This window comes from Chinchilla lanigera, unplaced genomic scaffold, assembly GCF_000276665.1.
Source record: "Chinchilla lanigera isolate Chin_1 unplaced genomic scaffold, ChiLan1.0 scaffold00003, whole genome shotgun sequence".
Classification (NCBI taxonomy): Eukaryota; Metazoa; Chordata; class Mammalia; order Rodentia; family Chinchillidae; genus Chinchilla; species Chinchilla lanigera.
In genome coordinates, this window is record NW_004955404.1 from 10,746,438 (window position 1) to 10,767,097 (window position 20,660).

At 49.2% G+C, this 20,660-nt stretch overlaps 1 protein-coding gene across 1 annotated transcript in view; it reads left to right on the forward strand.

Annotated features, from left to right (window-relative positions):
* Zic5 (Zic family member 5) overlaps positions 1–5,569 on the forward strand; it is a 6,456-nt gene extending 887 nt beyond the window's left edge. The window contains exons 2-3 of the mRNA XM_005374231.2: positions 3–657; positions 4,993–5,569. Of these exons, the coding sequence (XP_005374288.2) occupies positions 3–657; positions 4,993–5,435 (1,098 nt within the window). The 3' untranslated portion in view covers positions 5,436–5,569. The remainder of the gene's footprint in view (positions 1–2; positions 658–4,992) is intronic.
* Positions 5,570–20,660: the final 15,091 nt, after the last annotated feature.

Consider the following 20,660-nt stretch of genomic DNA (forward strand, 5'->3'; position numbering starts at 1 on the left):
TGGCGGCGGCCGCTGCAGCCGCGGCGGCCGAGCTGTATGGCCGCGCCGAACCGCCCTTCGCCCCGCGCTCGGGGGACGCTCACTACGGGGCAGTGGCGGCCGCGGCTGCCGCCGCCCTGCACGGCTACGGAGCCGTGAACTTAAACCTGAACCTGGCTGCGGCCGCGGCCTCGGGGCCCGGGCCCCACCTGCAGCAGCACCACGCACCGCCCCCGGCTCCGCCACCGGCGCCCGCGCAACCCCCGCACCACCCCCACCTCCCAGGGGCGGCCGGGGCCTTCCTGCGCTACATGCGGCAGCCAATCAAGCAGGAGCTCATCTGCAAGTGGATCGACCCCGACGAGCTGGCCGGGCCACCGCCGCCACCGTCCCCGGCCCCCGCCGGCTGCGCCAAGCCCTGCTCCAAAACTTTCGGCACCATGCACGAGCTGGTGAACCACGTCACGGTGGAGCACGTGGGCGGCCCGGAGCAGAGCAGCCACGTCTGCTTCTGGGAGGACTGTCCGCGCGAGGGCAAGCCCTTCAAGGCCAAGTACAAGCTCATCAACCACATCCGCGTGCACACCGGCGAGAAGCCCTTCCCCTGCCCCTTCCCGGGCTGCGGCAAGGTCTTCGCGCGCTCGGAGAACCTCAAGATCCACAAGCGCACTCATACAGGTGGGTGTCTGTCCCCGGCCGCCGCCGCCTGCGCCGCTTCCGCCGCCGCTTCTCCTGCTCGCTTTCATTTTTCCCTACTTCTGCTGCTTCTCCTCGCAGTCGTATAACCCGGACATGTGACTTCTTTTTTTTTCTCTCCCCCTCTTTTTTTCTACGAATAAGTAATTCGATAGCACACACAGGCCCTGCGCCGGCTTCGCGCACCGCGGAGTCTCCAGCGCGCCCGCAGCCTCCGCCGGGACCGGCCACGCGCTTCAGCCGCCGCCGCCGCCCGGAGCAGAAGCAGCCGCAGACCGAGCAGCAGGAAGGCGCCCAGGACGGTCGGCAGCCCCCCACGCGCCTGACCCCCGGAGCCCGGGGAGGGCCACGCGCAAGGGGGGGGCCGGGGCCTGGTCGCCCCCTGCCTCTCCTGCCCCCCACCACGATTCGCAGGCCGCGCGCATTGGGAGGCACGCGTGGGATTTGCCGCGGTATCGGGCCTGCTTGGTGTGACCCCCTCGGGGTGGAGGAACCCCTTGGCCTCCCAGGCAGGATAAAGATGGCGAGAGGGGGGCTGCCTTAGCCCCCGGCCCCCAGAGATCACCCTGCTCTACTACACTCCCTTGCACTCGCCCGCCCCACTCACAAAGTCCACGTGCACGCACCGCACACCAGTGCACACACCTCACACCAGTGCAGACGCTCCTGTTCTCATGCACACCCAGCCCGTTTCTGCGACACTGCATGCCCTCAACTCCTGTTTCACTTGTACACTCCCTTCATTTGCACTCATTCGCTGTCACGCAGCACCGTCACCCGCACATCCCACACTCTAGAGTGCTAGGTGCTGGAGAAGTTGGCCTTTTTCGGGCGGGGGCACTGCTGGGGTCGTACCAGGGCCTTGGTCACGCCAGGCAAACCCCTTACCCCTCGGCTACACCCCCAGCCCAGTTCCTGTCCATTTCGGGAGAGGTTGTGGAGGAGGAGGGGTCCTTGAGGAAGGAAGGAGTGAGGCCTACCCCGCCGCGGAACTTGATGCGTCCCCAGCGTCGTAGGGAACCCTCTCAGCCCAGTCGGCCCCAGTCACTGCCTTTGAGGGTACCATGGTCCGGTAAAGGGGGGTTGCAGCGTGGGGCACTCGTATGGCCCTCGTAGGCTTGGAAGCGACAAGCGTAGCGGGCAGGAGCGCTGCTGAGCGCGAGCGCAGCCGGGATTTATAGGGACAGGCAATATTATCCCTCCGAGGACGCTTAAGTAACCGGAGTTTACATTCACTAATCACTTGGCTGATTTATCGGCGCGGCTGCAGGAGGAGGAAGCCCCGGGCGTGGGCCCTGATGCCTGGCCAGCGGCAGGTCGGGAGCGATGGGGGCTACAGACCAGCAGCTGAGTCCGGGTGGCCTCAGGCTGGCGCCCCAGGCCTTGCCCCTTCGGCAGACAACCCACAGACCTCCCCTGTGGTCCCGGAGAGGACTGGCGTTGAGCATGTTTTTCCCTAGCCCCCATTTTTCCCTAATGGAGATCAGTCCGCCTTAATGATTTTTCCAAAAGGAAACTTCCCACCAGGCTCTTGTAAAAACGCCCTGGCCTGCTAAGCCAGCTGTTTGCTTCTGAGCCCAGCCAGCACTTCCCCATGGGGCAAGAGCCAGGGACAATGAAGCTGCCCCTCGGTCCCCAAAGGGGCCCCCTAAACATGGTGCATGCAGCCTCAGGCCTTTCCCGCCTTCCCAGGCCTCTAGACTGGAGTGGGCGTCCCATTCTCGGATCCTAGCTTTCAGGCCCCTGACAGACAGGCCACGCGTGACACCGAACAGTGGCCTGCTGGTGGGCTCTGGGGCAGGTGGGGGTAGGGAGCTGGAGGCCCTGGCTGCCCATGGGACCTGAGGCTGGTTTGTTTTCTGGTGTACATTGCCTGGGTGTTTGCATTTCCTTTCCTCCTCCTTATGGCCGCTTGGGTCCTGCCAGGAGGCACGCAGCGTTCTCTCAGAAGGAGGAAGGCATCTCCCCATCCAGCTGAAGCCCAGTGCCTGGTGTTTTGGCTGTTCCTGGGCTGCTTAGCCATTGGGCATTGTGTCCAGAGGGGAGCCCTTGCACACTTCCTTTTCTCCCTACTAGGAGGCTCTCCCTTTTATGGGTTATCAGGGATCCCAAAACAGATGGATCAAAGGGACTAATCCCCAGGCCACTGCTGAAGGCCCTGGTCCCTGACCCGAATGCCCTCAATTGCGTTTATAACCTGCCTCTAGGCCAGACTGTAGTGGAAGGAACTGGCAGTTCCTGGACTGTTCACACACAGTGATTTCCTTTACTTTCCCATCAAGTCCCAGAACTCTCTACATAGTTAAATTCTGCCTTGACCCCTCTGTCAGAATCTGAAATGCAAATACTGGGCTCTCAGCTTTCCTAGTTGGGTGGAATCTGCTCCGTGCCCCTGTAAGCCCACTAAACAACACAGGGCCATTCGCTCACACTTGCTTTTTCTTCTGCTCTCTCCGGCCATCTTTCCTTTATCCCTAATTTCCACCTTTGTTTCCATCTCCTCTATTCCCTTAACTGGGTCTTAGTGCTTTTCTTACATGCAGTGGAGCAACCAGCAACGTTCAGAGTGGATATTTTTTATAATCTGGATATATGGGTTGGGCCGAGGCATGAAAATTCCAAGCAGTGTCGCACATTTGCATAAAGTGAATAAACCACTTAAGCCTCCATATTGAAGAGAGCTGATTATAATTTTTAAAAGCAAGAATGCTGTGTTAAATTAGTATTATCACCAACTTAGAATGTAGTATGGAAAGCAGGACAAATCACTGATGTTTTAGTGGGAAGGAATTTTCTTTGGTTGCAGATCATCTCTAAAGAATTTTTAAGGGTTGTGATTAGCTTTGTGAGTTCTGTGTTTTCCTTCTATTTGTACACTAATGTTGGAGATATGTTTGGATGATGTCTAATTTCATCTTTGAACAATATTTCCGGGTAGGAAAATTTATATTCCAGGCATCTGGATACTTTCTGATGTGCTAATGTGCTCTCACATTGAAGCAGTCATCGTTGGTGAACTATTAAACACATACACTGAAAAATTTGTTGGATAAGAAAATTTACCACAGAAATTTTTGTACATTAAACTGACTCATAATAGTTTCTTTTGAAAAATAAGCTGTCCCAAAGAAAGAGAACTGCTGTATGTGGTATGTCACCATAATAGGTGCTATTATTTTAAAATTCTCAAAATACGAGGAAAATGTTATTTGTAATAATATGCATGAGATAATTTGTTCAATTGTGGATTTAAATACTTCAAGTTCATAGGTCCTAAGGTGCTAAGGAAAGAACTCACTATTTACTGTTACTGCTTCTTTTCTCTTTTGCCTTTTAACACCAGGTGCATTCCGGTTGAATCTCCAGTTGTCTGACTAAACATTTCCGCTTCCTGGACTAGTGGCCTTGTATTTAAGGCATTGTGTTCCTAAGATAGTTAGAGCAGCTTAAAGGGGTGATAGGCTAGGACACCCCAGGTTTTTACAAAAGTGTTTTTGATCATTAAGCAATGGAAAATGCTGTTATAAATTTGCTTAAGGTAGTAGGCAAATGGCCGGTTTGCTAAGGCTATGGTCTTTACCCTTGTCTGTTCGTGTTCTCTTCTGCTATTCTGTCCATGTTGTGGAGGAAGTGGATGGAATGTAGAGGCCAACAGCCTATTCTGTGCCAAGCCAGCCTTGTAAAATCTTACGGCGCGGTCGTGTATTTCACAGGTGCCTTTATTTCTACAGAGGAGCCTTTGGTTTATCTTCTTTCCTTTTCCAGCTCCACATCCTCTCTTGCTGCCCCTTCCCAGCAATGAAACACTGGGAACGCTCTAAAACACAGTACCATTATCATTTTTCTGCAGGCCCACCTAACTTAATTTAGTGTATGTGTTTATTTTTCTTCTATTCTCATCCCCACTTGTAGCTTTGGAAGTATCACTAGGGTCAATCTTGACAGGGGATCTTCTACTTGTGTTTTGGGTGTTGAGACCCTGAAGGGTATGAGGAGTCAGTACAGGGGTGCCTGGGGGGCTTTAGTGGTGCATCTTGGACTTCAGCCCTGAGGATCTCATTGTGACCTCTGGGAGCTACAGGTGCTGACACCTGTCCTCTCACAATCCAGGTCCAAGCAAAACCTCCAGACTAGGGGAGGGTTCTTCATGGGAGCTCTTCCCCTGTGCATCCTGGAATGTATGAATTGGGATTAGGAGCAAGGCTGGGTGTTGGTCTTCGGGAGAATGGGAAAATGCACCCCTGGTTCAGCTCCAAGATTTCTCAAGTGAGAGGTCTTTGGAGAGCCACTGTTAACCTTTCCTGTGTTTTGTTGCAGGGGAAAAGCCTTTCAAATGTGAATTTGATGGCTGTGATAGGAAGTTTGCCAATAGCAGTGATCGAAAGAAGCATTCCCATGTCCACACCAGTGACAAGCCCTACTACTGCAAGATCAGAGGCTGTGACAAATCTTACACTCACCCGAGCTCTCTGAGGAAGCACATGAAGATTCACTGCAAGTCCCCCCCACCTTCTCCAGGAGCTCTTGGTTACTCAGCCATGGGGACTCCGGTGGGTGCCCCCTTGTCCCCGGTGCTGGACCCAGCCAGGAGTCGTTCCAGCACTCTGTCCCCTCAGGTGACCAACCTCAATGAGTGGTACGTTTGCCAGGCCGGTGGGGCCCCCAGCCACCTCCACACACCTTCCAGCAACGGAACCACCTCTGAGTCTGAAGATGAGGAAATGTATGGGAACGCTGAAGTTGTGCGGACGATACACTAGAATGTATTATTATTAATAGATGAAATAATATGTGGGAGTCCTTGGACCCTCTCCTAACCTGAGACAATGCCGAGCCTGAGACAAACACATGACTCAGACTTGCCACTGGTCTAATTAGCCCTATTTATTCAATATGAAACCCTATGGTATTTGTACATTTAATTAATTTAATTAAGATATTTGGGCTTTTTTTTTTTTTTTTTTTCTTTTTCTGAAACAAAAAACAACCAAGCTGGACTTGTACATTGCAGGGGGGACAGGGCTGGGGGCAAATCGTACCAAGGGAAATGGATGAAGAGATTACTTAATCAAGATACACACTGCCAATAAAAAATATATATGTATATATATATATTTATATTTTTAAAGGTGGAGAAGAAGAGCATTAAGTCAAAACTTCATAGAGCAACCAGGCCCTCTGCACTTCCCAGAGTGCCTCTCCAATGCCTTTGACACCACAGTGTGGGCTGCTTTTGAGCCTACTCATTGGGCCCTAATTTTGCAAAGGCTTCTTGATTGTAAACCACACACTTGCTGCATTGCCAACAGATTCCTGGACTCTGCCTGTGTCCAAAAGTATTTGTAAAAACCCCCTTAAGTTCTAATATTTATGGTTTTTAATCTCTACACTTTTTTTTACTGATCTCACCTTATCGAAGTATTTTTATACAGGATTATTTCTTCAGGACCCTTACTTATGTGATTTTTTTTTTAAGCGCAGCACCCTTAGTATATCTCCAAATATTATGCTGCTGTGATTGTGTAAGCAGAAATGGAGAGAAACAAAAGCTGCTGCAATAAACAACTGTGAAACTGTGATCTTTTATAAAATAGAAGAAATTCAAGTGCTTTCTTGTTTCTCTCTGCTGTTTTTTTTTTTCTTCTTTTAATCTGAAATCTCAGATGCTGCCTTCTTACAGTGTCCAAACTTCTTGTGTAATAAGGAGATTATGTTTTTGATCCTAAGTTCTTTGGGATGCCAACATTCACAGTCAAGTCTGCAGAGGTGTGATGATGGCATTGTGCCTATTTTTTTTGGAAAGCTGTTGTTTTTAAAGCAGGCCAACTCTTTTATACTATTGTATCAACCTTTTTTTTAGCGAAGTCTTTATTTTGTAATGCCTGAAACTGCATTTTAGTGCATTTTCTTCCACCTGAGCACCGAGCACACCAAACTCTCTTCCATTTGAAAATGACAGTGTGAAGTATATGATTTACATTAAAGGAGGGGAGGGAGTTGCTATACATATTAAAATTTTTAAAAGGTTTATAGTTACCACCAAACACTGATGAATGTGTGACCTTTGCCAGAGCTGTCAAGCCAGGATAAAAAAGGTCAAGGACCTAGGACAATAACTTAGTCAATTTATTTTCACTTGGTACAACACATCTCCTGTGCAGAATGTGGTCCATCAGAAACATCATACAAATATACTAAAGAGCACTAATTTATCCTCAGAGACCCTGAAGACACCCCCTCCCCAGGGTTTGTAGAAATTTGTTTTGTGTGCGGTGAGTGGTTGATGTAGTCTTGTCATTGTTAATAACTTGTATGTGAACACTTTTATTTGTACAGTTGAATTAATTTATTTTCAGACATCATCCTTCTCCCCCACCCCAACCCTGGAAGAGTTCAAAGCACACCAAAGAATTATATTATACATTTTGGTGAAAGATTGTCATTTAGTGTCCATGGTTTATTTAAAAAAAAAATGGGGGAAAGAAAGTGGAAAAATATATTTTTAAGCTTACTTGAATGAAAAATGTAAGGTGAAAACCAAGACTCTTCCTGCATGTCCTTTTTGCATTGTGTTGATGAGATTATATATAGTTTATAGATATATTACTAGTACAGTGCATGGTGCTGTCATTTGAAAGCCCTCAATGTTGTCTTCAGATTGTTATAGTAAATATGAAACACTCAGACCCTCCTTTATGAAGAAAAAGACTATAAAACTTGAATATAAAGTAATTCTACAGTTTTAAAGTTTATTTGATTTTCATACACACTTTCAAAGTCCTTTCAAATACAAAGGATGGTATGAATTGGAAGGGATAATTTATGTATCGTAAACTTATTAGGACAAAATATTCCTGATGTATAATGAGTTGTTTTATTTATACAACTTTTTCAATGGTAGTTGCACTATTCTTTATTATGCTACAGGTTTATTTATTACAAAACAAAAGAATATGTATTTTATGTATTTTGCCATGCATAGGTTAATTCTGCCACAGATTTATTGGTTTCTGATTCACCTAAAATGAAAGCTGTGTACCTCCAATAGAAAGAAAGCAAGAGTGACTATGAAGTAAAAATGTAATAAAGGTATTCTTCCTATGTATTGTTACATTTTACCTAGTGGCATATCGCTGTCGTTCTTTTAATACAGAGCAGTTGTTAAGGTAATGAACATTAGGTTGGCCTTCCTTGATCTTTTAGCCTTTCTTCAAGCAATAAAATATTTTTACAGTTTGGTTTAACTTACAGTTTAATTTAGAAAATTCAAGATATTTATGAAGACTAATCCATGCAGTTCACACTTGTAGAAACACAAGTCTCAGGGTTTACTGCATTCATTTGTTAAAATTAGGACTATGCTTAGTGATTCTAAGCAGTGAAAAACTGAGGAGTGATTTTAGCTCTGTTTGGTGCCTAACTTCTAAAGGAAGAGGAAAAAGCTAATAAGAAGAGAAAGGTAAAAAGCAAAACTGTTGAGCTGATATGGGTGTGGGATGAAACAGTAGTGGTCATTAAAATTCTCTCGTAGATCGTGGTGAGATCAAATATAATTTACTGTAGCTTATTTTGGAAGTTAAGTAGATAAAAGTAACTTTAGCACAGCACTTTGGGCCAGATATGAAGGAGAAATTAGATTCTTCCATGGCAACAAAATATTCAAGTGACTGAAATGAGAATATTTGGCCATGTACATTAACAAGGCTTGATGTTTGCTTATTTTTATGTTACTTAATACAAAACTGATAAAAGCCAAATAGTTAAAAACAATTGGTAGTATTGTCAATAAGCATTTCTCCAAAAGGTTATAGTGACTTTTGAAAGTCAGGTTTGTTAAATATAGTAAAGGTGAAACAGGTTGCCAAGGGTTGTTTTAAACCAGATGACAATAACCAGCACATGAAGGAGAAAAACACTCATAAATGGGGCGCCAATCAATGGGAAAACTTATAGCTCTCTAATGAAGTTTCTTGTGAAAAGAAGGGTGACACAAAGCCACCAAGACATGAATGATTCATGGGAAATATAAAAGATAAAAGATATCCGACAATGAGCAGAACCTTGTATAGAGTGTATAAAACAAGTTTCCCTTCTTATTTTCTGCTTTAAAACGCACAATCTCCCTCTCCCAGCGTTCTCTGTCCAGTCTATAGAGTTAAAATTGACCACTGCTCGTCCTGCCCCACTTCAAAGTAATTTAGTCCAGAACGGAAGGCTTGGCGCTTGGACAATCTTCATGGTGTGTTAAGATTTCTATGGCAATTGGCAAGCAAGACGTTCCCATCTGAATATGTCTCAAAGAAAGCCACTTATTGACACTAAGTTGGCTATCATCAAAGACTTCATCTTCCCTAGGCAAAACGTGGCCCTTGCAAGCACTGTTTAAATCATCTACCGTTGTTTTCCAAGCTAGGAGAATCTCCAAATATATGATTATTTGTATTGTAGTCCCCCATTTGGATGCTCTTTTGTAAAGCTAATGCTCCTAAAATCAAATGTACCTAGAAAGAGCTCCATAATGGGAATTACATTCTCCTGAGTTGGAAATGGGCACACAAATGTCATTGCATTAGGACCTGAAGAAAAAAGGGGCCCAAACCAAAGAGCTGGGCCCAGCTGTTTGCAGACATCATGTTTTTACTGCATTCTCATAACTGATGTCTTTCATTTTGTGGAAGCTTTGGGAGGCCACTGTAGTTTTATCTGTTTATGCTATGAAATGATTTTTAAAAATCCCACTTTGGTTAGGAAATACAACATCTGGAGAAGGGGGAGGCAAGACAATTGGTTTTCCCAAGTGATCACCTTAAATCAGAGCAAAGGAAGGCTGATCACAAGGCAAACAAAACAATCCAGATGCTTATTAATACTTCCATCCTGTCAGAGCCCTACCAGCTTGCCCATCCACCCATAGAGTACCACAACAGGACGCATGACCATGGAAACCTTCCAGGTCTGGAGCAGTGGTGGAGGAGGCCCGCAGTGAAAGCACTCTCTCCCTGAACAAAACCTCCCAGAAACACTGGCCCCCACGCCCACTCACAAACACTCCCGAGCACACATTCACATACAACACCGTCTTTTAATCAGGCAGAGAGAAGTTCAAAGGCACGTTCTTTGAAATTCAAACTATTGCTTTTATGGGACATCCACGCAGAGCTTCAAGATTGCTATGGCAATGGACAGGGCTAGGGGAGTCTCCGCAGCCTGTCCACGACCATTGGAGGCACTCTATTAAGATACAGTTGCAGTGACCTTTCTCTTCTCGCCAAGTTAGTTCAGTCAGTTTTCATATTAGAAAAACATATATGTACGTATGTATATATTTGTATATGTATACACAGTTATAGTCACTTTTTTTTTTTTTTCTTGCTTATTCTCCCTTAGAACCTCCCAGCTCTAAAGAAAGGAGAAAGAATGATGACAGGAGGAGAGAAAGCCGAGTGGGGGTGGGGTAGGTGATGTGGAGGGGGAGGGGCAGGGGCGCCAGAGCCCCAGTTCCTCTTCCTTCTCTCCCCACCTAAGTACTTTTATTTGCAGAGCGATTGTTCTTTGTTTATTTAATACAAGTACTGTGTGAATGGTGAAAAATAAACACGATGAAAAATAACCAAACAGATGATTCCTCCGAGTGAAAAAGCCCGGACTTAATAAAAGTGCGAAGCAGTCACCGCTGAATGAGAAACCCTTTGAAGTGGAACTTATTATAGGAGGAATACTTTGGGGTTGCCCTAACGACGCCGCTGAATCGAAAGCGCTCGCCTTTGTCAGCGATTTGTTCTCCTTTGCTGGGGTGCCCGGAGAAATTACTTACATGGGCTGCCTTAACATGCAGCTTGCAAATCAGTAACTTTGCAGCTCAGACTTGCAGACGCCACTCGACAACGGACAAAAAGAAGTCAGGGGGAAATGCACCAAGCTTTCACGCCGAGTCCCTGGGGATGGGGCGCACGGGCGCGTTGGGGGCGGCAGATAAGAAGGTGTATTACAACTGGCCCCCCTCACCCGAGCTCCACACCCCAGCTGCCTCAGCTCCAGGCCTGGGCCTGTACCTGCGCCCGCCGCCGAGGCTAGGGCCCTCCAGCGAGGGGCGCTCTGGAGCGCGCAGGCCGGGCGAGGGACTTTCCCAGCAACCCGGGCCATATTTAATAAGGGTCGTTTATCACCAAGGCGCTTTGAAGGGTCGCCTCCAGCCCTGTGCCCATTAGAAAGGCGGAGGTGACATTTAAACTCCGTTTTCAAGGATCGCGGGGGGATTTCATTGAAAAGGCAACTCGTTTGTCTTAGGAGCCTGGAAAACAACCCCCTTCTCGCTCCTTTTGACCACATGGCATAACTCAAAAACAATAGTTCAAAAGTGAAATGGCATCGTGGTGTTCACTGGGAGACAGGCCCCCATCTAGCACCAGAGAAAGGGGTAGTCCACAAGACAATGTGCTTTTTGTGTCCGACTCTGTCACAAGGATTGTGTTGTTTGCTTTTGGAGGCTGCGCCTGTTATACTTCCCTGAAAGTGCTTGTGTTAAACAAGAGTTATAAGTCATCCAAAACAACAAACATTTTGATTTTCTTTGCCTGAAGGGCTTTCCCTGGCTATGGGCACCGTGAAAAAATAATGTCCTTGCTTAGAAAGGAGCACCAGTAGTAGCATTACAAGCGGGTGCATTAAATATTGAATGACACGGAGGAAAAAGAGCTTGTCGAGGGGGCACTCAGCCTTAAAGTCTTTCTTCAACTTTGTCTTCGGTGGCTGCTGGACTATTTAAGATGGTATTAATTAAGGCAGCTTCGGATGCCGCCGAGCCTGCCGGCCTCTGGGCCGCCCTCGGTCAGCGGGCCTGTGTCCCCGCGCTCTGCTCAGGCGTTGGCTGAGCCGAGAGCAAATGTCACTTCTCATTTGCAGGCTGAAGAGAAGTGCCCATCCTACACTAAGGGCAGCAGGGATGCAATCAGCGGCAGGCGTTAAAGGAATACGGGGGACTGGGCAGAGGAGGGGAGGGCGGACGGGAACAAAATGCTAACAGCTGCCCCGGGCGGGGGAGGAGAGCGCGCTCGGCCCGCGTGCACCGCGTTTGGGCACAGTTTGGAGAGCGCGCTGCTGAGCAAACAAGCGCCACGCGGGACTCGCAGAGCTTGGAAACATCCCCTTTCTTTCGTCGCTCCTGGGTGAGGGAAAATGAAAACCCCAGTCCTGCCAAAATCCATTAGGCAGTGTGGCGGAGCATTATTTTACAAAGGGACTCGCTCCCACAAAGAAAGACAAAAGCGTGGTGCAAACAGGCCTCTTCACTGACTTCCTCCTCCAGCAAAAGGTCTCCTTCACACATCACAAACAAATAAAGCCCGAAGAACCTCAGCCAAGGAGCTCCAGGTCCAATTTTACAGATGGCGAAACTGAGAACCTCAAGCGAGCCCTTCCCCAAAAAATATCTTTTGGGGGCTAATATTCCCTGAGGAATCAAAAGTTCAGAGCCTTAAAGACCCAAGCAGAAGTGCAGTTAAGGTTGGCCCACAAAGACGCCAAAAACATCCTCCACCCCTCCCCCAATCCCAAGTATTTGATTCACAATCAAATGGTTTTCAGCCGTTTGGAAAAATCCTAAAAAAAAAAAAAAAAAAAAGTGAAGCGTACTAACTGGCATCATAAATGAAATGCATGCTTTAAGGAACTTAACTACCAGTTCTCCAGGAGGAGAAACTTGGCTGTTGGAGGGGGAAGGGCATCCTGGCAGGTTTCTTTCTGCTGGCGGAAGGCTCGCGGGTGCCCCTGTCTCCCGGTGTGGAGTTTCAGCTGGACTCGGGCCTCCTCTTTTACCTCCAAGCCCTTTGCCGACCGGGGAAACGGAAAGAGGTGTCCAACGCTCTTCCGCTGTGGATGAGAGAGATTTGGACCCTCCAGGTCGGGTGCAAGGGTGTAGCACCTTTAATTCTAGATCAACTTGAAATGTCTGATTCCACGCCTTTTGAGAATGTTTCCTTTGGGTTCCCTTTGGTTTATTGGATACGGGGTGGTTACATTTCTCACCAAGAACAGTGCGTCAGGACTAGTCCCTACCCTTCCTGCTGAGACAGAGACTCTGTACCCGAGCAGTAGGGCTGGACAGCTCAAACCCATCCCCCAGAGGTGTAGGCCTGGGGCCTTCCTCCCCATTGGGTCCTGGAGGCACAGCGCAGGGGCTGGGGACCGCCTGGCTGCCTGGGTCAGGGCTCGAGTAGAGGAGGGCGGTGGAGATGCCACAGGTCTCCCGCAAACTTAGGACCGAGCTCCCAGACTCAACCACAGTAATCTTTTAGACACCTTTGCTGTTCTTCTAGTGTATTTGCCCTACTTCTACTTTTTTCCCCCACAAACAGGCCGCAGGCCACGGAAAGAGGTGCAGAAACATGGACTTTTGGCCCAGAACGTGCGCTCACACTCAAACACACTGTCGCACACACTCACGCACAATTCACACACCCCAGCCCCGCCCCGCCCCAGCCAGTGCATGGGGCACGCGCTCAGGCTCCAGGCACCTTGCCAAGAGCGCGCGAGCACCCTGCGTGGCACACTGGCTGAAGCTCCTGCACGGAGTGGCGGGGGTGGGGTGGAGTGAGAAGGGAGGGGTGGGCGGCGGTGCACGCCGCCGACTGCTGGCGGTGCGCACAAGTTCAGCGCTCAACTTCCCGCTCTTAACGAGAGCCGGGATCCCTTTGGAGAGGCCCTCGGGAGCTGGCGGCGGGGCTGGGAGTGGCGTGGGTAAGCTGGCCGGAGCGGGGCTCGGGCGACGGGGCACAAGGGCGCGACAGGAGGAGGGCGCGAGGGTGCCCGCGGCCGGCCGGGCGCTCCGAGAAGTCAGCCCCGGCAGCTGTGACTTCACCTATTAGCCCCGATGTCTTTCCGAGGAGCCTGGTGGAGTTAAACAGCCCACAATGGGCGCTCTGGGGCGCCTCCAGCCTGACCTCCACCCGGGTTTAATAGTTTCATAGGAACTTCATTAAATCAATTACTTAGTGAGCACATCATCATTTATTTGTAATTAGCAGCGAGGAGCGCGTTCTCTCCCCCAGCCCGTAGCCCGGGTCCCAGCGGGGTTGGCGAGTTCTGCAAGCACTTTTGTTTGCTCGAGTGTTGACTCCCGGCATTATTCGGCCCTGGTAATCTTTACGTCTTAATCTAGCATTCAGGGGGCGAAGGCAAAACAAACAGGGCGCAGGCCGGAGGCCAGCCCTGCAGTCCTAGCCGTTTCTAGAACTCAGCCCGCGCGGGGCGCATCTCCGCGGCCCCCGGTTCTCCCTGGAGGAAAGGGCGAGGGCGCAACCTGCGAGGCTGAAGGGGAAGCAGCCGAGCAGGCCGGGGGGACCCAGAAGGAAAGTGGCGAAGGAAGAGGAGCCCTGGGGCAGGAATGCGCTGCTTGCCAAGCGAGCACAAAAGGAAACCGACCAGGCTCGTGCACGAGTGCGCTCGACGTTGGACCGGGAGTGGGTGTTTGTGTGCGCGCGCGTGTGCGTGTGAATGCGTGCGCGCAAGCTGCGCGTGAAATCCCATCCGTTGCAGCAGCTGCGGCGCTGGGCGGGGAGAGGGGAGCGGGGCGCAGGAGGTGCCGGCCTGGCGAGCGTGGAGGTAGCTTGCTGGGTGTCCGAGATGCAAAAGTGCTTTAATTTGGGGCCTGCAGCTCCACGGCGGCCCACAAATTACGAGCGAGTGGTTAGCGAGCGAGGGAGGGAGGGAGCGAGAGGAGCAGCGGAAAGCTGGGCCAGGACCTGCGCGTGCGGAGAGACGCGCGTAATGGCTCCGCGAGGAGTCGCGGTTCCTTCCGAGTGTAATCATCTCTCTCCACACGCGGTAGCGCGGGCCAAACGCCGTGCGCGTCCGAGCAGTTTTGGCTCCCGGGGCCAGAAACCTGGGCGACGCGCCTCTGTGACCTTGCCCCAGGCCGGATTTCTGCTCCAAGTTGAAGTCTCTCCAGTGCTGGAAACGCTTTACTCCTGGTGCGATCCCAGCTCTGGAAACGAACGGAGCCGCGCCAGCCAGTGCCGGGTCATTGATGATCTGGCTGCGGTTGTCTGGGCAGCAGGCGAGTGTGGACTACTGTGTAATTAAGAAAAGGACCTCGTGGACGCACGCCTGGAGAGGGGGCCTCTAGAAGAGGCGGGCCGCCAGGGCGTCCTTCCGGTCAGCCTGTTGGGCGCACTCCTTGTACAGTGAGGTTTTGGGGACAGGGTCCTGGGTTTTTCTGAGTGTGTAAGCAGGTGTTGCCTTGCGGTTTTTTGATGGCTGAATCAGTGCTTGGGGTGTTTGTACACCAGTGGGCCCAGCCAAAACAGAGGCTTCAGTGGGTGAGGCAGTGGGAACCGAGGTGTGGCCCCCGGGTCTCTCCAGCTGCATCTGGGTGGACATTGGAGCACACGCGTGTGAGGCTGCTTGGGCTCCTGGCGGTGGCGGCTCAGCTTACCAGGGACCTGCCCTGGCCTCTTCAGGCCTCTCCTCTGCTGAGCCACTACCATAACAGTGTGGTGGGCTCCCAGGAAGGTGTCCCGAGTCTCCCATGCCCCTCTTCAGCCCGTTTCTCCCTCCTTATTCTCCTCATCCAACACTCCTCTGTTCTCTGCCTCTTTTTTGCAAAGTTGACACAGGTCAGTTGACCCTTTATACCCTAGCATCTTAGGGCCCTTTGCGTGTGGGACACAGGATGAGAAAGAGGCTGGGAACTGTTGCAATCCTGTTTCAAAATCTTTTCACCTGGCATGGTGGCCTATGGCAGTAATCCCAAGCACTAGGGAGGCTGATGCAGGTGGATTGCTATAAATTTGAGGCCTGCCTAGGCTACACAGTTGAGTTCAAAGCCGGTCTGAGCTACATAGTGAGACCCTATCTCAAAATAAAAAAACATAAGATAAAAAACAAAACAAAAACAAAAAATGCCAGTGTGATGGCCCACGACTGTAATCCCATCCCTCAAGAAGCTGAGGTAGGAGGATCATTGCGAGTTCAAGGTCACCCTGGGCTAAAAAGTGAGTTCAAGACCAGTGTGAACTGCAGTGAGACCCTGTCTCAAAAAGACCAAAATAAAAACAAAACCAAAAAACAAAACCGGCTTTCCTCCAGCTCCCTGGAATTGCAATGATCTGATATACTCAGCTTTGCCCACCCACTCTGATGGTCTGTGAGCTTGGGTCAGCCTAAAAACAGAAACCATCAACCAGCCAGTCAATAACCTGGAAGCTCATTTTAAAAAATTTTTTTGAAGTTCACTTTAAAATGTAAGAAGCACTTAGTAACTTTATGTTCTTATCCACTCCTTCCTGCTCCAGTGAGTTCCTGCCAAAACCATTAAAACAGTCTGGCTTCCAGAATAATTACCAGGAAAAGTCAATGGGTGTGCATAAAAGAAAACTACAATTTTCTTGAAAACATCTGGATCTGGAACTCTGTGAACACAAATGCTCCTTACAGTGTGTTGTGCACATCTCTGCTCCAACATATAGGATATGCAGGGATGTGAAATTATAATTGATCAGCCAAAGTTACACACATACACACAAACACACACACACATGCATGTGTGCACAATTGTAGCACACTTAAATCCAGCTGTGGAAAGGATTAGGATCTACACATTTGGATTCAACCCAACCTAGGACGACAACCTTGAAGAAAGCAAGATTGAGAATAGCTTCATTTTAAAATTTTTTAGTTGTGTGGTTTTTTGTTTTTATTTTTTTTAGACAGGATTGTACTATGCAGTTCAGGCTGGCCTTGAATTCATTATGTAGCCCAGGTTGGCATCGAACTGGCATTGATCCTCCTGCCTCAGCCTGCTGAATGCTGGGACTATAGGAGTGCACAGCCACAACTGGCTTGCTAAAGGCTCACACTCTATTCTCTCTGAGTGTATACTTCTTTAATTCTGCCTAATTAACTTTTTTAATGAATCTCAAAAAAGAAAGTAAAATTAAAGTGTAATTTCCCCTAATTCTTTCTCCACTCTTTCAGCCTCACACCTCCTCCGCTGTTTAAGAAAACAGCATCCTTTGAAAGGAGAGGCGAGTCCAGGAAGCATTTCATTAGCTGGCAGGGAGGTGAAGTGGCTGACTTGGAGAATCTGTTTGCTGACTGTGGAGTTTTTCTTCAGTGATACTCAGATTACAAATCTGAGCTTTTTTTTTTTTCTTCTCACTACATAGTTCAGGCTGCCTTTTTAACTTTCTATGAAGCCCAGGCTGTCCTTTTTTTTTTTTTGGTAATTTTGAGACAAGTTCTCATTATGCAGTTCAGGCTGGCCTTGAGCTCACTTTGTAGCCCAGGCTGGCCTCGAACTCACAATGATCCACCTGCCTCAGCCTCCCGAGTGCTGGGATTACAGCTACCACGCCCAACTCAGGCTGTCCTTGAACTCACAGCTATCCTCCTGCCTCAGCCTCCTGAGTTCTGGTTTATAAATGCATGCGACCGTGGCATCTTCCAGTGGTTTGCCTGTTATCTGACTCCGTTCTGTTCATGAATAGAACTCTGATCTGATTCTGCCTGTACTGGGCAGCCCCACCTGAGGGCCCCCTGGATCAGGGGAACCCTGAGCTGTAATCCCCATCCTCATTTAATAGGGCTCCCCTGGCAGGCAGGGCAGGACCTTCTCCCCCTTCACTGTGTTTGACTGGGCTCCTCAGTTTGAAAACAACTGGGCTTCTTGGGCACAGACTGTTCCCATGCTATGGGAGGGAGGGCGGGGGGACTTCTCTTGTCACCAGCTGCAGTGCCATCCAGCCCTGGTGCACACAGGAAAGCCGAGGTTCAAAACTGGGCCGAAAGCTGAGTGCAGTGGTACATTCTTGGCATCCTGGCTACTCAGGAGGCTGAAGCAGGAAGATCACAAATTCAAAGCCAGTCCTGGGCAACATAGCAAGATCCTGTCTCAAAACCCAAAGAGGGCTGGCTTATAGCTCAGCATTCCTTGGGTTCTGTCTTCAGTACTTTAAAAACAAACAAAAGTAACAGAGTGGACAAAGCTTGCGCAACAGGAGCGTGGAATTCTTAGCACCTGCTTGAGGAGGATGACAGGTAAAGGGAATGTAAGCGCAGGTCTGAGCCAGTGTTTGTCCCTTTTAAGGCTGAGAGCAAAGGGCTGCCCACTGTGGCCATTTCTGTCTCTCTCCTTTGGTTTTTTGACACTGTCTCCCTACATAGTTCAGGCTGGTCTTGAATTCATTACATAGCCCAGGATCCTCCTGCTTCAGCCTTCCAAGTGCTTGGATTATCGGGGTCGACGCCCATGCCTGATTCAGAATGGGGTTTTAATGAGAGGTTTTCCTGAGCTCCAGGGGCACCTGGGGACAGTAGACAGGACTTCTTGGGTCTTGGGGTGGGCCAGGCCTTACCCAGCCTTGGAGCTGGGTGTTCTCTGAGGTCAGGGACAGAGCTCTGGGCCCAGTGCCTGGAACACAACTGTGGTCATGGATTGGGGTGTGGCTCAGTGGTAGAGTACTTGTTAAGCATGCTCAAGACCCTCGACGTGGGCTGGGGATTTAGCTCAGCAGTACAGCGCCTGCCTGGCAAGTGCAAGGTCGTGAGTTCGATTCCTGGTACCAGAAAAAAAAAAAAAAAAAAAGACCCTCGACGCTATGCCCAAAAAAGAACGAACAAGCAAACAAAACCCTGCAGAACCAGGGTTCATGAAATTTGGCATCATAAGTATTTTCCAGTGTTCAGTCACCATCAGCGCCTTCCCATTGATGGCCACCAGGGCCGCCAGCCTCTCCCTGACCCTCCAGTCTCCTACACAGAACTCAGTGCCCACAAAGCGGCCTCCCCCTTCCCTCCTCCCTCCAACCCCTGGCAACCACCACTTTCTGTCTCTGAATCCGACTACTGGAGGGACATGATATGCACGGGACCGTGCGACATGGGTCTTTTCATCTCTGGCTTATTTCCCTTGGCATAATGTCCTCCAACTTCATCCCTGCAGTTGTCTCTGCCAGAACTTCATTCTTCTTTACAGCTCAGTGGTATCCCACCAGTCTACAGACCACAATTGTATTTATCTGTTCATTTTGTTTTGTTTTGTTCTGTTTTTGAGACTGGGTCCCCCTATGTAGTGGCTTTAAACTCACTATGTAGCCCAGCTGGCCTGCAACTCATGGCGATCCTCCTGCCTCAGCCTCCTGAGTGCTGGGATTACTGGCATGCACCACCATGCCTAGCTTGTTCTTCCACTGATGGACCTTGGATTGTTTTTACTTTTCGGCTGTGGTGAATGGTGAATACTTTTTAAATGTACGTGTGTATCTATGTAATGTACTTCTTTTATAAACCAATGTGAAGCACTTTACAGGGAGCTCCTGCCAAAAATTTAGAATATCGGATTTCTCTCTTGGATCTGGCATCACGGGTTCAGCAAAATGCAGCTGGAATTCAAGGAAAAGGTACTGCTTTAGGGTTCCAGTTGCCTCCCATCCTCACTGCCAAGTCTGTTCGTGTGTGTGCGTGTGTGCGCGCGTGCGTGTGTGCGCGCACGCGTGTGCTTGCGTGTCCAGACCTACCCAGTACTGCTGGTTCGGAGGAACTATTAACACATTAATATTATCAATAGCAGGCAGGGCCTGAGCCATTAGGGATTTATGAAAACATCTGAAGCGAGTCGTTTCAAAGCGCGGATTTGTTTTATAGTCAGTATTACATTTTATGACGGGCTCCTTTGCCAGCAAAATGAGCACATGAGCATCATACACAGCTCCACCGAAGGAAACCAGTGCCCCGGGCTGCCCTGCAAATTTGTGTTCCAGATCCCCAGGGAGGCTTCTGCAGTTTGCAGCACTCCTGACCCTTTGCTAAAGGGTCAACCCTGAGCTAGACGGGGAGCATCTCCCCCTTAACATTTTTAGCAGGAGGACCACTGCAGCCTCTTTTCTTTTCTGACTTTTTCCTCAAACTGAAAACAAAAAAAAAAAAAACCCAGTATGGAACCAGTGTGTCAACACAGGCTATAATCTCAGCACTTGGGAGGCTGAGACAGGAGGATTGCTGCAAGTTTGAGGCCAGCCTGGGCTACATAGTGAGTTCAAATCCAACTTCATATAAAAAGTGAGACCCTGTTTCAAAAAAAGAAAAAAGCCAGTATCTAGTAGTGTAAGGCCAAACATTTTCCTGGTTACTTCTTTGAGACAGGGTCTTGCTATGTAGCTTGGGCTGGGTTTGAACCCACCATGTAGCCCAGGCTGGCTTCCAACTGGCGGTGATCCTCCTGCCTCAGCCTCTCAAATGCTGGGATTATAGGCATATGCCATCACGCCTGACTACTTTTGCCATCTTGCGGGTGATTTTTTTTCCCCAAGTTGTACAGTGGCAAATCCTCTGGTTTAGGATAAAATAGTCCAAGCCCTCCTTAGAAGGCATCCAAGAAGAGGGACAAAGGAGTCCCTGGGTGGGGGTGGGGGTGGAGTCCCAGCACCCAGGGCCTGGTCCTCTCCATTCCGTCATGTGTCCCCTTAGTCCCACACTCACACCCCAGTACCAGCTGATGGAATGTAAGTGGCTCAGGGGAACAGAAGCAAAGAGCACCCCAATCCTTGCCTCGCCAAGCCTGGGCCTTGGAGACCCCCAGGAGCCCCGCCCTGGATGGGTGATAATGCCTGAAAGTCCCCTCCGCATTCCCAGGGAATGGGGTTTGTAATATTTTACAGCAGCTGTTTAACATTTCCCTACCTAGTTATTAAACACGAAAAGGAGTAAATTAAAATGGCAAAGTGAAATGAAATAAAAGGCGTCTTTTCTTTCTGTAAAGAGACAACACCTAATTAAGGAATATTTGAATCCCACAAAAATGCAGACTCTCACGGGTGACATAAAAACTTCTCCTTTTAAACCAGCAACAAAACCCAGAAAATTAGGGACAGGCCCCAGAGGTAGTCAGTCCTTTTAAACAAAAAGCTCTTTCCTCTGAGACTTTTGACTTTTTTTCTTCCTTCCTTTTTTCCTTTTGCATGGTGCTGGAGGAGCATTAAACTCACACAAGT